This window comes from Arvicanthis niloticus, chromosome 3 (genome assembly GCF_011762505.2).
Source record: "Arvicanthis niloticus isolate mArvNil1 chromosome 3, mArvNil1.pat.X, whole genome shotgun sequence".
NCBI lineage: Eukaryota > Metazoa > Chordata > Mammalia > Rodentia > Muridae > Arvicanthis > Arvicanthis niloticus.
Window position 1 is genome coordinate 108592525 of NC_047660.1, and position 12570 is coordinate 108605094.

The window sequence follows — 12570 nt, forward strand, 5'->3', positions numbered from 1 at the left end:
CTGCTTGTGATTGGCCGAGTTGCAGAGGAGGGCTCTGCAGATCTCTCGTCGCGTCGCTAGCGGGTGAGAAGTGACATCTTGGCACAGCCCCCTGGCTGTTGTTGCTACTTCCACTACGACCTAGCTCGAGGAACCGTGCGCTCGGATCCAGCGAAGATGCAGAGTTCGTTGAAGCCCGCGGGCTCCGGGGGTCTTCAGCTACTGGTCTGCTTCCTTCTGCTTTACAGTCGTCCAGGCAGTTGCAGCGACATAAATGCCCACGGTCAGGAGAAAACTTAGGGTGGGGGCGGGGAGTGCGGGCAGGGCCAGAGACCAATTCTGAGAGCAGAGGATCTGGCCCTCAAGGCTAAAAGACTCAGGAGGAAAATCGTTTAGGATGACAAGAGAGAAACGCAGAGGGTTTCAGAGGGACAGATGCAGTCTTGGGACTTGGTGTACAGGGTCTAGACATAGAAGGAGCGGACACAGGCAAAGGTTGGGGGTTGGGAAAGAGTAGGGAAGACAGATGAGCCAAGGGGTGGCTGCGGTATACGCCAGACGTTTCAGAGGGGCCAGGAAAGAGATAATTTTATTGGAGAACCGGGAGTGCTTGTGTTTGGTTATCTGATCAAGGGAATAGGTGGGTGGGGCTGAGAGACGGAATCAAGGCTCAGTCGTAAACCCGCAGAGTCCAGGGGCTGGAGTCCGGTTTCATGAAGTGGGGAAAGCTAGGTTGGGGTAAAACAGGTTGGGAGGAGACCATTCTACTTCCTCCTGCTCTGATCTGCGCCATCCTGGATGGATCTGGCGCGCACTCACTTCTAACAGTCGGGGACAGACTGCGCAGTCTCAGAATACCTGCGCAGACCATTGCACAAAGTCCTAGTCTGCCGCCCAGTCTCCCTGCGGGATTCTTGAGTTTGGAAGCCAATGCAGAGGATTCGCAAAGCACTGTGGGTGGAGACTTGGTGTCAAACGAGGGGAGAACTGGGGCGGGGTGGGGACGGAGTAGAATGGGGGTGGGTTGTGAAGTGCAGATACCGAGGCGCCTCTCAGTACCGCCCACGGTGACTACTTCTGACTCTCAGCACCACGGACAGCTCCAGCCATTCTGTGGATCCGGGTGTCCGCACACCTACATTACCGCCCAGACACCATCTCAGACTGAATACCACCTCTTCTCTGGAAGTTCACGTTTTCAACAGGACGGACGCTAGAACATCTATTTTTTTCTAGGGCCAGGAGACTATTGGGCATTTATCTGAATGAAGTGAGGGGGAGAATTGCCCATTCTTGGGAGACCTATAATTAGAGGCTTGGGATACATAGCAAGAGTCACGGTTTTTGTTGTTTGTTTGTTTGTTTGTTTTTAATTAACTGAAGTGAGGCAGGGAGAGTTTTTTCTTTAACCCTACTCACTTGTCCCTCATTCCCGCCCTTCTCTTACACACAGTTGAGCAAGCTGTGTTTCAGGAGAAAAATACCAACCTTCAGACCCTACACGTAGGAATACAGTCAGCTCTCTCTGCCCTCACGTTCTTCATCACGGAACTCTGCATCCTCGATTCTACCAACTGAGTAGATTGAATGCAGACACCACCCCCCCCCCGTCATTATTCTCAGGCACTGCATAAAAACAGCTATTTACATTATATATTAGCTATTATAAATAATTGGGAGGTTATTTAAAATATACAGGAAGATACTGGCAGGAGGACTCAGTCAATACACAAGGTTGCCACCAAGCCTGACAACCTTGAGTTGAATCCTTAGGGTTCACATAGTAGAAGGAGAGAATTGACTATGGAATTTGTCCTCAGATCTCCAGACTCATGCTGTGCCATATATTTTTATGTGCATGTGTACACATGTGTGAGTGCACACACGCACATAATAAATGCTATGGAAAATAAAGTGGGCAGGAGGATATTTATAAGTACCACACAAATAATGTGTTGTATTAGGGTCTTGAAAATCTTCAGATTTGGTATGGTGGGTATCCTGAGACCCAACCTCTTGAAGACACCTGGGGAGATGGTACTTTCTCTTTCTAAGGATTCAAGTTCTTTTCCATAATCCTTCCTGACTTCCAAGTTTTCCTCAAGTCAGCTCATCCACTTCATGCACCACCTGTTCTGACTGTTCACCACATGTGGACAGCTCCCCAGGGTTCTTTCCATCTGCATCTTCACATGATACTTTTGCCTGTGTGCTTGGTTCTTGGCTAGATACTGATACCAAAAGTGAACGGAAGCCAGGTGTGCTGGTGCACGCCATTAATGCCAGCACTTGGAGGCAGAGGCAGGCAGATCTCTGTGCATTAGAGGCCAGCCTGGTCTACATAGTGTGTTCTAGGACATCTAATACTATTTTTAAAAGGCCCTATCTTAAGCAACAGTAAGAAGAGTAAATGGAGTTCAGAGGCTAGTGGTGATGAAAGAGAAAATGAGAAAGGGAAACTTGAAGAGGAGGAAAGGACCTGTCTCTGTGTTAACCATGGAGGAAAGATATTACCATCTCTTCAGCTGGGATTTGGAGTGATTCTGACCAAGATGCTTGCTGACAGCATTGTTTTGCCCTTAGATGGTCAGAGCCAGGTGGGATCAGAGCAGCTCTGGACGTTCCAAGGACTTATTACTTCAGTATTCCAGTACTTACAACTTATTTTCCACCAGATTGTACCCCAAGGTAAGCAAAGCTGCAGAACAGAGATGGGGTCCTGGTCAAATATTGGGAACATTAGTGAAAGACTATTGGCCAAGGGATAGAATTTCTGTTGTCGGTTCAGGTGTCTCTAGTTTCTTGTCACCTTAGTGGAAGGGAACAAGAGGCTGATGAACACCCAGAAACAGAAGCATATAAGTTGTTGGGACTGGCCCCAACCTCTATCACAGTCTGAGGTTTGAGTTTTTTTCCAAGAGCTGGGATTCCTTAAGTGCTCAGCCAAGAGACCTGCTGCAAACCTCAGCTTTTGTATAGGAAGCAGGGAGACCATGTAGTGGAGGAGAGATATGGAAGGGTGAATCCATTCTTGGTAGAAGGCTGACCCTTCCATAGAGGTTCACATGCATGTAGGTAGAAGAGGAAGCCTACCTTGAGTCCACATGACCATACCCAATACTTTAAGGAGTATGTGATTCCTTAGATCAGTAAGTCTCAAGGTGCATCCTACACCAGCAACATGGGTGTCATCAGCAGGGAATCTGTCGGAAATATTAAATCTTAGGTCTGGGGAGATGGCTCAGTTGGAAGGTGTCTGCCATCCAATTATGAGGTCCTGAGCTTTGATCCCCATCGTCCACACAGAACAGGAGCAATGGGCGTGTCAGTGAGACCAGTGCATGGGGTGTGGGTGGCACGGAGGGCAGAGATGCAGACAGAGGTCCCTGGAGATCACTGGATAGTTATTAGTCCAGACTAATCAATTCAATGAGGGACCCCGTTTCAAAAAACAAGGTGAAGAACCAATGGGATAGCTCGCTAGGTAAAGGCACTTGTCACTGAGCTGGATGAATTGGTTTCAATTTTTAGATCCTTTATGAAGGTATAAATCCTACTCTGACCTCCAACAACCATGCACATGTACACACACACACAATGATATTGATAATGACGTATAGAGTAAAATGAAAAGTCAAGGAAAAAATCAGTCTCAAAAAAATAAGGTGGAAAGTAATCAATTGAGGAAGACACTCTGGTCTATACATGCCTGTGTGGGTGAGCATGCACACACGCACAAACACACACACACACCACAGACGCACGCATGCTTGCATGCAGAGTAAAATATTAAATGTACTGCTCTGGAGGGGTTTGAGGGCTTTTTGTCTTGTTTTTGTTTTTTTTGTTCTGTTTTGTTTCGGTTTTGATACATTTCTGAACAAGTGAACCAGTAGACTCCTTAGAAAGGTTGTGCAGGACTCTGCTCAGCAACCTTTCCACACCACAGCATCTAACTTTCTCCATTAAATGTGGTCTCACATAGACTTGAAGAAGAGGTCACTCTGGCCCCTGGTGTCAATTCACTCCATCCTTTCACCCTACAGGCATGTTCTGGACAGATGACATAGCCTATGAGTTAATGACCAAAAAGGTGGAACACCTCAGCAGACTCCACCCCCAGTATCCGTGCCGGAAGGATGTGAAGGCGGTTTCCCCCACTGCAGCCACTGGGGTGAGGTATGAAAACCTGTGGTAGGCCTCTGCTATTTAGGGTACCAGCACTGTACATAGAAGCTACCAGAAGTACTGGGCTCCAGCAATCATCAGTAGGGAACAGTTCTAAGGGGCCAATAATTGTACTTACAAAGGGGGAGAGGGGTTGGTGGGTCTAGGTTCCACCTGTCATCCCTGACTCTTCTAGGGGCAAGCAAGAGGAGAAACTTCGACTCTTATCTCCCCAAAAGGTGAGACTATCTCCCCAAATTATCTTCCCAAATTGGGAAGCCTTGACCTGGGTTCCTTTGGATTTCCTCCTAAGACCATCTCATCCTTCCTGCCTCCTTCCTTACTCCTGATCCCTCCCCACCCATTAGAGTCCAGCAGTCAAGGTGAACAGGGACCGATGCTTTACCACCAAAGTAATCCCAAAGGCCACCAAACAAGAGGCGACCCGTCCCACCAAGGTGAGTGGCTCAGTTTTCCCAAGGAGACTAAAACCAAAAGGGTGTGTTTAAATGGGCTCAGGGGACAGGTACAAAAGAGGAAGTGGGTATTGGAATAAACTCTTGTACCCAAAGGGTAGCCCTGCTTGTTTATAAACTACTATCTAGACATCTAGATGAGAGCGGAGGGCTGGGCCATGACAAGCTCCTAAGGACAAAAGCTTCAAGATCATGCATCAGACTTGATTTAAAACAGGAATTTAAAGAAAAAAAAAAAAAAACAGAAGCATCGTCAGTTTAGATATGAGGAACCCTTGTGTATAGTGAAGGCAGGGCGCAGAGGCTTCGACCCCATCTGCTTTGCTTTCTTTATGGTCCAGGCAAGGCTCATCTCCTTGGATTCCAGACTAGAAATCACCCTTTACAAATGAAAACTGGGGGCACAGGCTGGTTATGCGACTTCCTCAACCTGCCATTGCTGTGTCTGTGCTACTGGACCCAAGCTGCCCAGTTCCCAGCCTCCCCTGTGTGATTCTTGCCCTCTCTCAAGGCCTGTTCCAAACATCATACTTATCAATAATGAAAAGTTTTGTTTAGGGCTAAGACATGAAAGACAAGAGAGTGACAGTTGGAAGAAATCACAAAGGAAGGGCATTGTAACCACAAATGTCCGGAGGCAAGAATGGCCTCACCCTCCAGAGGAGCAGAGCATCCAGTGACAGAGATGAGCACGGAGAAGGAAGGAAGCCCATGTAGAGGCTCACAGAGCACACTTCATGTTTTATTTCAAGGATGGCGGGGAGCTACTGAAATATTCTGAGGAAGGAAATGTCCTAATGGGACATTTAGTTTTTAAAAGGCCACCCTAGATGTGAGATATGGTGGTACATATCTGTGGCCCTAGTACTTAGGAGGCTGAGGTAGCAAAATTGTAAGTTCGAGGCTACCCTGCTAAAAAAAAAAAAAAAAAAAAAAAAACAACCAACCAACCAAACAAACAAACAAACAAAAACACTACAATGAGGTTAAGTAAATGGAAAGTGAGAAGAGCAAGAATGAAAGCCAAAAAGATGTGAGAGAAGGCCCATTCTGGTCCAGAGAGGTGGGAAAGGCTTGGATTTGGGCAGAAGCAAAGGAGCTGATAATTGTCCCTTCCTGCTTTCCGTATTCACACCTACCATCTAGAGACAGCCTGTGAGAAGTGGGTCCCAGCCCTTGATACTGTCCAGGAAAACAGGCTCCTGTTTCTGCAGCATGGCAGCTAGAGTTCCTAAACCTGGATTAGTTGCTGGGGTGACACAATGTGAGCTAAAAGGCAGAGACCCACCTGCGTCACTTCCAGGAACACGAATGAAGTTCTGCCGTTCTTCTCCAGCCCCCAGTATAATGGAAAATCACAGAAGGAGGAGGAGGTGTATGTGGGAGCCAGGGGCTTAGGCTAACAACCCTTGGGCTGAGTCACCATGGGGAAGGCTTACTCAGATCAAGCGATTATTATTTGAGGAAGGAGAGCAGGTAAAGAGGCACAATGTCTCTCCAGCCTAACTTCAATTTCTTGGTTTCTTCTCTTTTAGGGTTTCTTTGGGCCGTTCCCCACTGTGGGCCTCAACCTTGTTGCTGACTGAGATCTCACTGCATAAGATCCTTTTCCCAGGGAACCTCCTCATTGCCCTCCAAGGGGCAATTCTTGGATGATCCAAATATGAATAATTAAAATTGATGTTTATGCAAACACTTTCTGTGAGCTTGTCTTGAGGCAGGGTGTGTGGAACATGGATTGGCCAGATGTTCCCAAGGGAGAGAAGGGACAGAGAAAGCACAGCTCTGAATGCTTGGTCAAAGGCTGGTTTCTGCCCTCCTCCCATCACCTTTTCTGAAATAGAGAGCATGAGAGGTGACCACAGCTGTCATGGCGGCCTATTCATGTTATTCTCCAGTGGCATCCTATTCATGTGGCATGATTTGGATACCAGCCTTTCACTTATTGGGGAAGGAAAATTCATATTTGCCTCTAGTCAGTTCTTTTCATTCATCTGTTTTTCTTGGACCCATCAAATCAATTAACCATTGCTACTCTTCCAACCCCCCCTCCTGTACCTTTCTTCATTTGTTTAACCCTGAAAACCATTGAGCCAAGCTCCTGTGACTGTATTTGGTACCTCTGTAAATGTATTTAATAATCTCAAAACCCATGAAGTCTGGGAGAGTATAGATTTGTTCAGGTGTCTGAAGAGAGCACATACAGTGGGCATCTCATCCCTTCGCTCCTGGACCATATCTTCTTCACCCAACCTCTGCAAGTGAATAGTTCCTGTCTCCATTAACATCTTCCCATCCCAAAGCCATGGACTTCTCTGCTTCTCATCTGGAGATGCATAGACCATGCCTTTCTGTGATTTAGACTGTCTGGAAGGACCTGGGATTTTATAATCTTCATACTGCTCCTGGGGAAGCTCTCACATAGAGAAGGACTTTAGTTAGCTTAGTGTTAAAATATCTGATTCCGCCGGGCAGTGGTGGCACACCCCTTTAATCCCAGCACTTGGGAGGCAGAGGCAGGTGGATTTCTGAGTTTGAGGCTAGCCTGGTCTACAGAGTGAGGCCAGGACAGCCAGGACTACACAGAGAAACCCTGTCTCGAAAAACAAAAACAAATCTGATTCCCCCATCCTTGTGGACAGTTCTGAAGCATAGTCAGCATTCTTGAGGATGCCAGTGACATTCAACACAGTGGGCACCAGTCCACACTGGTGGTGACTTGTACAACAGCATGCTTCAAGGATTGTACCAGGGACCTTTTTCTTTCTTTTTTCTCTCTCTCTCTTTCTTTCTTTTTTTCTCTCTTTCTTTCTTTCTTACAGAATTTCTCCGTATGGTCTTGGTTGTCCTGCAACTCGCTCTGTAGACAAGGCTGGCCTTGAACTCAGAGATCTTCTTGTCTCTGCCTCCCAAGTGCTGGGATTGAAGGTGTGTTCCGCCATCACCCATCTTTAATATGACTGAGTTTTCCAGTTCTAAATTGTGATTTCCAGTATTGTCTCACACAAAAACTACCACACCTAACTTCTTCCCTTTTGACTCAGCTCCTACTGAGGTTACTGTGTGCTACACACTCCTCTAGGCCTTGATGAGCCCTTTAAGAATAATACTTCATTTATAATACTGTTGGGGGGGTTGTAAATAATTTTCTAGGGAAAAGTCCAAGCAATAATGTGTCTAGCCAACAGAGTAGCCAAATGCTTGCCTATCCCTTCAGTCCACTCGGCCTTCCCTTGCTGGACTCACTCTAGCAACTTGGTCCTAATTGTATTGCCTAGGATCTATGCATCCAGATCCTTGCATGGGCCATTACTTTTACATACAGGCACCTCATTCTCAACACACCTTCTCAGTCACATCCTAAAAATCCTAAAGTTGACCTATGTGGTCCAACCCTAGTCTGAATTTCTTTCTTTCTTTCTTTCTTTCTTTCTTTCTTTCTTTCTTTCTTTCTTTCTTTTGTTTTTGTTTTTTTGAGACAGGGTTTCTCTGTATAGCCCTGGCTGTCCTGGAACTCACTCTGTAGACCAGGCTGGCCTCGAACTCAGAAATCCTCCCACCTCTGCCTCCCAAGTGCTGGGATTAAAGGTGTGCGCCACCACTGCCCGGCTAACCCTAGGCTTTCTAATATTTCCACCTCCAGAAAAAAAAAAGTGGCAAAGGTTAGAAAGAAAACATGGGAGTGGAGGTTTGGAAGTCTGGAACTTTGAAATTTGAAACTTGAAACTGTGAGACAGATTGAACAGGTGAAAAATGGGAACTTTTAAAGATTTATGTGTTTTTTATCTTATGTGCGTGAGTGTCTGCCTGCACGTAGGCATGTGCACCACATGTATGACTGGTGCCTTCAGAGACCAGAGAAGGGTGTTGGGTCTCCTAGAACTAAAGTTACAGTTAGCCACAAACCACTTTGGGAGCTGGGAACCAAACCCCAGTCCTCTGCCAACTGTTCCACTGCAGACAAAAACTTTTAAAAAGAAGGTAGACCTATTTTTTGTTGTAGAGGACCATGTGACACTACTTGAATCACACTTGACAGACAGGAATCACTAAGATCGTCTGAAAGAGGAGGGGCGTGCAAGTTATAGCAAGGTAAGGTTTCAAGCTTCTGTATAAGAGTGGGGTTAGGAGCAGGAGGAGCAGGGATTGCTCCTGACTGAAACACAACCCAAAAGAGAATGAGAAACGATACCAAGAGGTCTTCCAGATGAACTCACAGACCCAGCAACTGTTAGGATGATTTAAATTGTCTCCTCCAAACTTATGTTCAAATCCTAACTTCCAGACCCTCCAGACATGACCTTATTTGTAAGTAAGGCTATTGCAGCTAAATTAGTTAAAATGTGGTCATCAAAATGAGCTTTAGTCTGAAAATGAACTTTTAGTGGCTGCTGTTCTTACAAAAGGGGAAGTTGAAGACAGGGAATCACAGAGAAAAGATTTGAACAATTACTTTCAAAAAGTATGACATCATCATCATCAAAAGAAGGAGAAGGAGGAGGAGGAAGAAGGAGAGGAGGAAGAAGAGGACGAGGAAGAGGAGGAGGAGGAGGAGGAGAAAAGCTACTTATACTAACCAATGATTTCTACTAAAAAAAAAAAAAGAGAGGGAGAAAAGAAATTTAAAAAATGGGTAAATAAGTGGGCACTTTGTTTTCTGCTGCTGTAATTTTCCGTTCATTAATTTTCACCTCCTTTTCTGTTCCAAGGGAGTTTTGGGAATAAATACATTACATTGTTTTGCAAAAGGTTCTAAATAAAATTATATAAAGAATATAAGGCACTTCCCTGAAACTAAAAATAAACTGAAACAACAGCCTTAATTATATATCAAATTGCCAATCATAACTACATGAACACAACCAAAAGAGATGTTTGAAACAATCATAAAACACAGTATTTTGATGATATATTCTTAGAAGTTGTGTTTAAAGGCAAAATTTAGGCTAAGTGTTTATGGAGATGCACATTTTTATTCCAGTACATGGGAGGCAGAGGCAAGAAGATCTCTGTGAGTTCCTGGCCAATTTGCATAGAAAGTTCTATGCCAGCCAAGGCTACATAGTTATCTAAAAGCATGTATTCATTGCTTTATTTTATGTGTATGCATGTTTCCCCTGCATGTATGTATGTATGGGCACCACATGCATGCCTGGTACCCACAGAGGTCAGAAGAGGGCAGTACAGATGGTTATGAACCTCTTCATGGGTGCTGGGAACTGAAGCCATGTTCTCTGCAAGTGCAGCAGGTGCTCTTAACCACTGACCTATCTCTCCAAGCCTTCGCTGTTTTATTAGTAGAGAAATATTTGTATTGTTCTATGTTAGGTGTGTATCAAACATACAAGTGGTTATATTAATGTCATCAGGAACCTGAGTTTCCAGCAGAATAATAAAGAACTGTAAGTGTGGAGAACTCAGTAAAGAGCATGATTAAATATTGGCTGGAGTGTTCATATATATATGTGTGTACATGTGTGTGCATGTATGTTCATGTGTGTGTTCATGTGTGTATGTTCATATGTGTGTGTTCATGTGTGTGTGGGGGTTCTATCTTAATATCCTCTGTTCATAGAAAATGTCTAGAGTCAGTGCCCCTCAGTTGCCATTATCACCCCTGGCATCCAGATCCCGGCCTCTAAAACCACCCTTACTGAGAGCTAAGGCAGCCCTGTAAATGAATGGCTACTTCCATATTGCAGAGAGAATGAAAAAGAAAAACCTGGTACAAAAACAAATGCGGGTTTCGTGATTGATAGGGTGTTTCAAAAGAACATTGGAATCTGATTCAAGGGCCTGTCACTGGCTTGTTTTAGGATAATTTAAATATCAAAAGAGTAATTATTGTGACTGAACAACATACATTGAATTTACAAATAGAAATGTTCAAAAAAGAAAACTCACAAGAATACTCTAGGAAAACTCGTTAGCCACTACTGAGGTGACTTCTTCAACTGCTCCTTCATTTGCAAGTAGGTAAAGAGCAAAAGTTAAGAATATATTATATTCTACTTCCAGTTGGCATTTTGGCATTGTATTTCAGGTTAATGACCAAAAGGCGATAAATATCCAAAAAAAAAAAAAAAAAAAATTGGAAAAAGAAAAGAGAGAAAAAAAACACAGTCTGCAACGTGGAATGAAATATTTTAGTTGGTTACCATTGGGACTAGAGATGTAGCTCAGGGTATAGGACTTGTCTAGCATGTCAGAACCACTGAGTTTCATACACAGAGCAGAGGAGGAGGAAGAGGAGGAGGAGGAGGAGGAGGAGGAAGAGGAGGAGGAGGAGGAGGAAGAGGAGGAGGAGGAGGAGGAGAACTATGAACCTAGATAGAAAGTGGCTGGTTGATGGGGAACTGAATGTTCCTGTGTTGCCAACATATTCACGCTCATCAGATAAAAAAAGATGGGCCTGGCTCTACTTTAAACTACTTATCAGTTTTAGCATCTTTATGTAGTAGCATAACCAGGTGTTATACATCTCCTGGAGTAAAGCAATATTCTGTTTACATTTAAAAAAGATACAACCCAATTGGCATGTCAAGAATAATGTCTAGTTTGCACAGGGGAATTCCGAGGACATGTGTGCTGCACAGAGGGGCCACACAAGGAGAGGCCACACAAGGAGATCAACCATCAATTGAGAAGAGGAGGAATCCACAGAAAATAATGACCTGCTTTCTGTTCTACGTGATAATGTGAAAAATAGAAGAGGGATGACTTTGGGTGTCTATGTTAAGTTAAAAAGAATTAAGAACATAATTATATTCAGCCAGGAGGTGGTGGCACAGGCCTTTAATCCCAGCACTCAGGAGGCAGAGGCAGGCGGATTTCTGAGTTTGAGATCAGCCTGGTCTACAGAGCAAGTTCCAAGACAGCCAGAGCTATACAGAGAAACCCTGTCTCAAAAACAAAACAACACAAAGAAGGAAGAAAAGAAAGAATAATTAAATGTAATAGAGATCCCTGGTTGACTCCTATTTGAACAAACAGCCAAGAAGACATTTTGGAAACAGTTCTAGATAGTTGAGCATGAACTGAGTTCTAAGTGATATGATTGTAGGAACACGTCCCTAGTTCCTAGAGATGCATATTGAAATATTTATGAGGAATTTCATAATGTCTACCATCAACATTAAAAGGGAGCAAACACATCCCAAATGCCAATAACTTGAAGTCTAGATGAGTGTTTTTTTCACTAAACCATTTTGGGTCTCTCTCTCTCTCTCTCTCTCTCTCTCTCTCTCTCTCTCTCTCTCTGTCTCTGTCTCTCTCTGTCTCTCTCTGTCTCTGTCTCTGTCTCTCTCTGTCTCTCTCTCTCTCTCTGTCTCTCTCTCTCTCTCTCTCTCTCTCTCTCTCTCTCTCTCTCTCTCTCCCCGTGTGTGTGTGTGTGTGTGTGTGTGTGTGTGTGTGTGTGTGTGTGAGATGAAGAGGGCATGCCACAGCACTCATGCAGAGGCCAGAAGGCAACATCATAGAATTGATTCTCTCCTATCTTTATATAGATTCAAAGAATCAAACTCACGCCATCAGGTTTGGATAGTGAACGTCTTTACCTGCCGAGCCATCTCAACGACCCATATTGTCTTAAAAACGAGACAAAATGAAACAATAACTAGAAAGCAAAAGGGTAATGTAATTGATTTGAACTTTAGACAACTCACCCCTTTGCTCACTGGATAAATAAGAGTATTAAAAAGCCACGGAGGAAATTACTGTGATAAGGCTTGAGGAAATGGTCTAACCAGAGCAGTGTGTGGGGAGGAGGGAGAGTTGGTCTGATGTGATGTGTACCTTATGTAGAAATCATAAGACCGTCGATAAGGGACAGTCAGAGCTAATAACAAATGGTGGCACTCACAGGGGTGCGGCTGGGGCAGCATGACTGATGCTCTGTAGTCCAGCAGGATAACTACAGGCGCCCACACTCAACGGACTATTTCAAATT

The 12570-nt window shown here is 44.5% G+C and overlaps 1 protein-coding gene across 1 annotated transcript; it reads left to right on the forward strand.

Moving 5' to 3' along the window:
• Positions 1-23: 23 nt before the first annotated feature.
• On the forward strand, positions 24-6318 carry Resp18 (regulated endocrine specific protein 18). The gene is made up of 6 exons (XM_034498484.2): positions 24-262; positions 2563-2667; positions 4026-4158; positions 4343-4385; positions 4515-4604; positions 6158-6318. Exons 1-6 carry the CDS (start codon positions 157-159, stop codon positions 6206-6208), a joined length of 528 nt encoding a protein of 175 aa, XP_034354375.1. The 5' UTR covers positions 24-156; the 3' UTR covers positions 6209-6318.
• The last annotated feature ends 6252 nt before the right edge of the window (positions 6319-12570 follow it).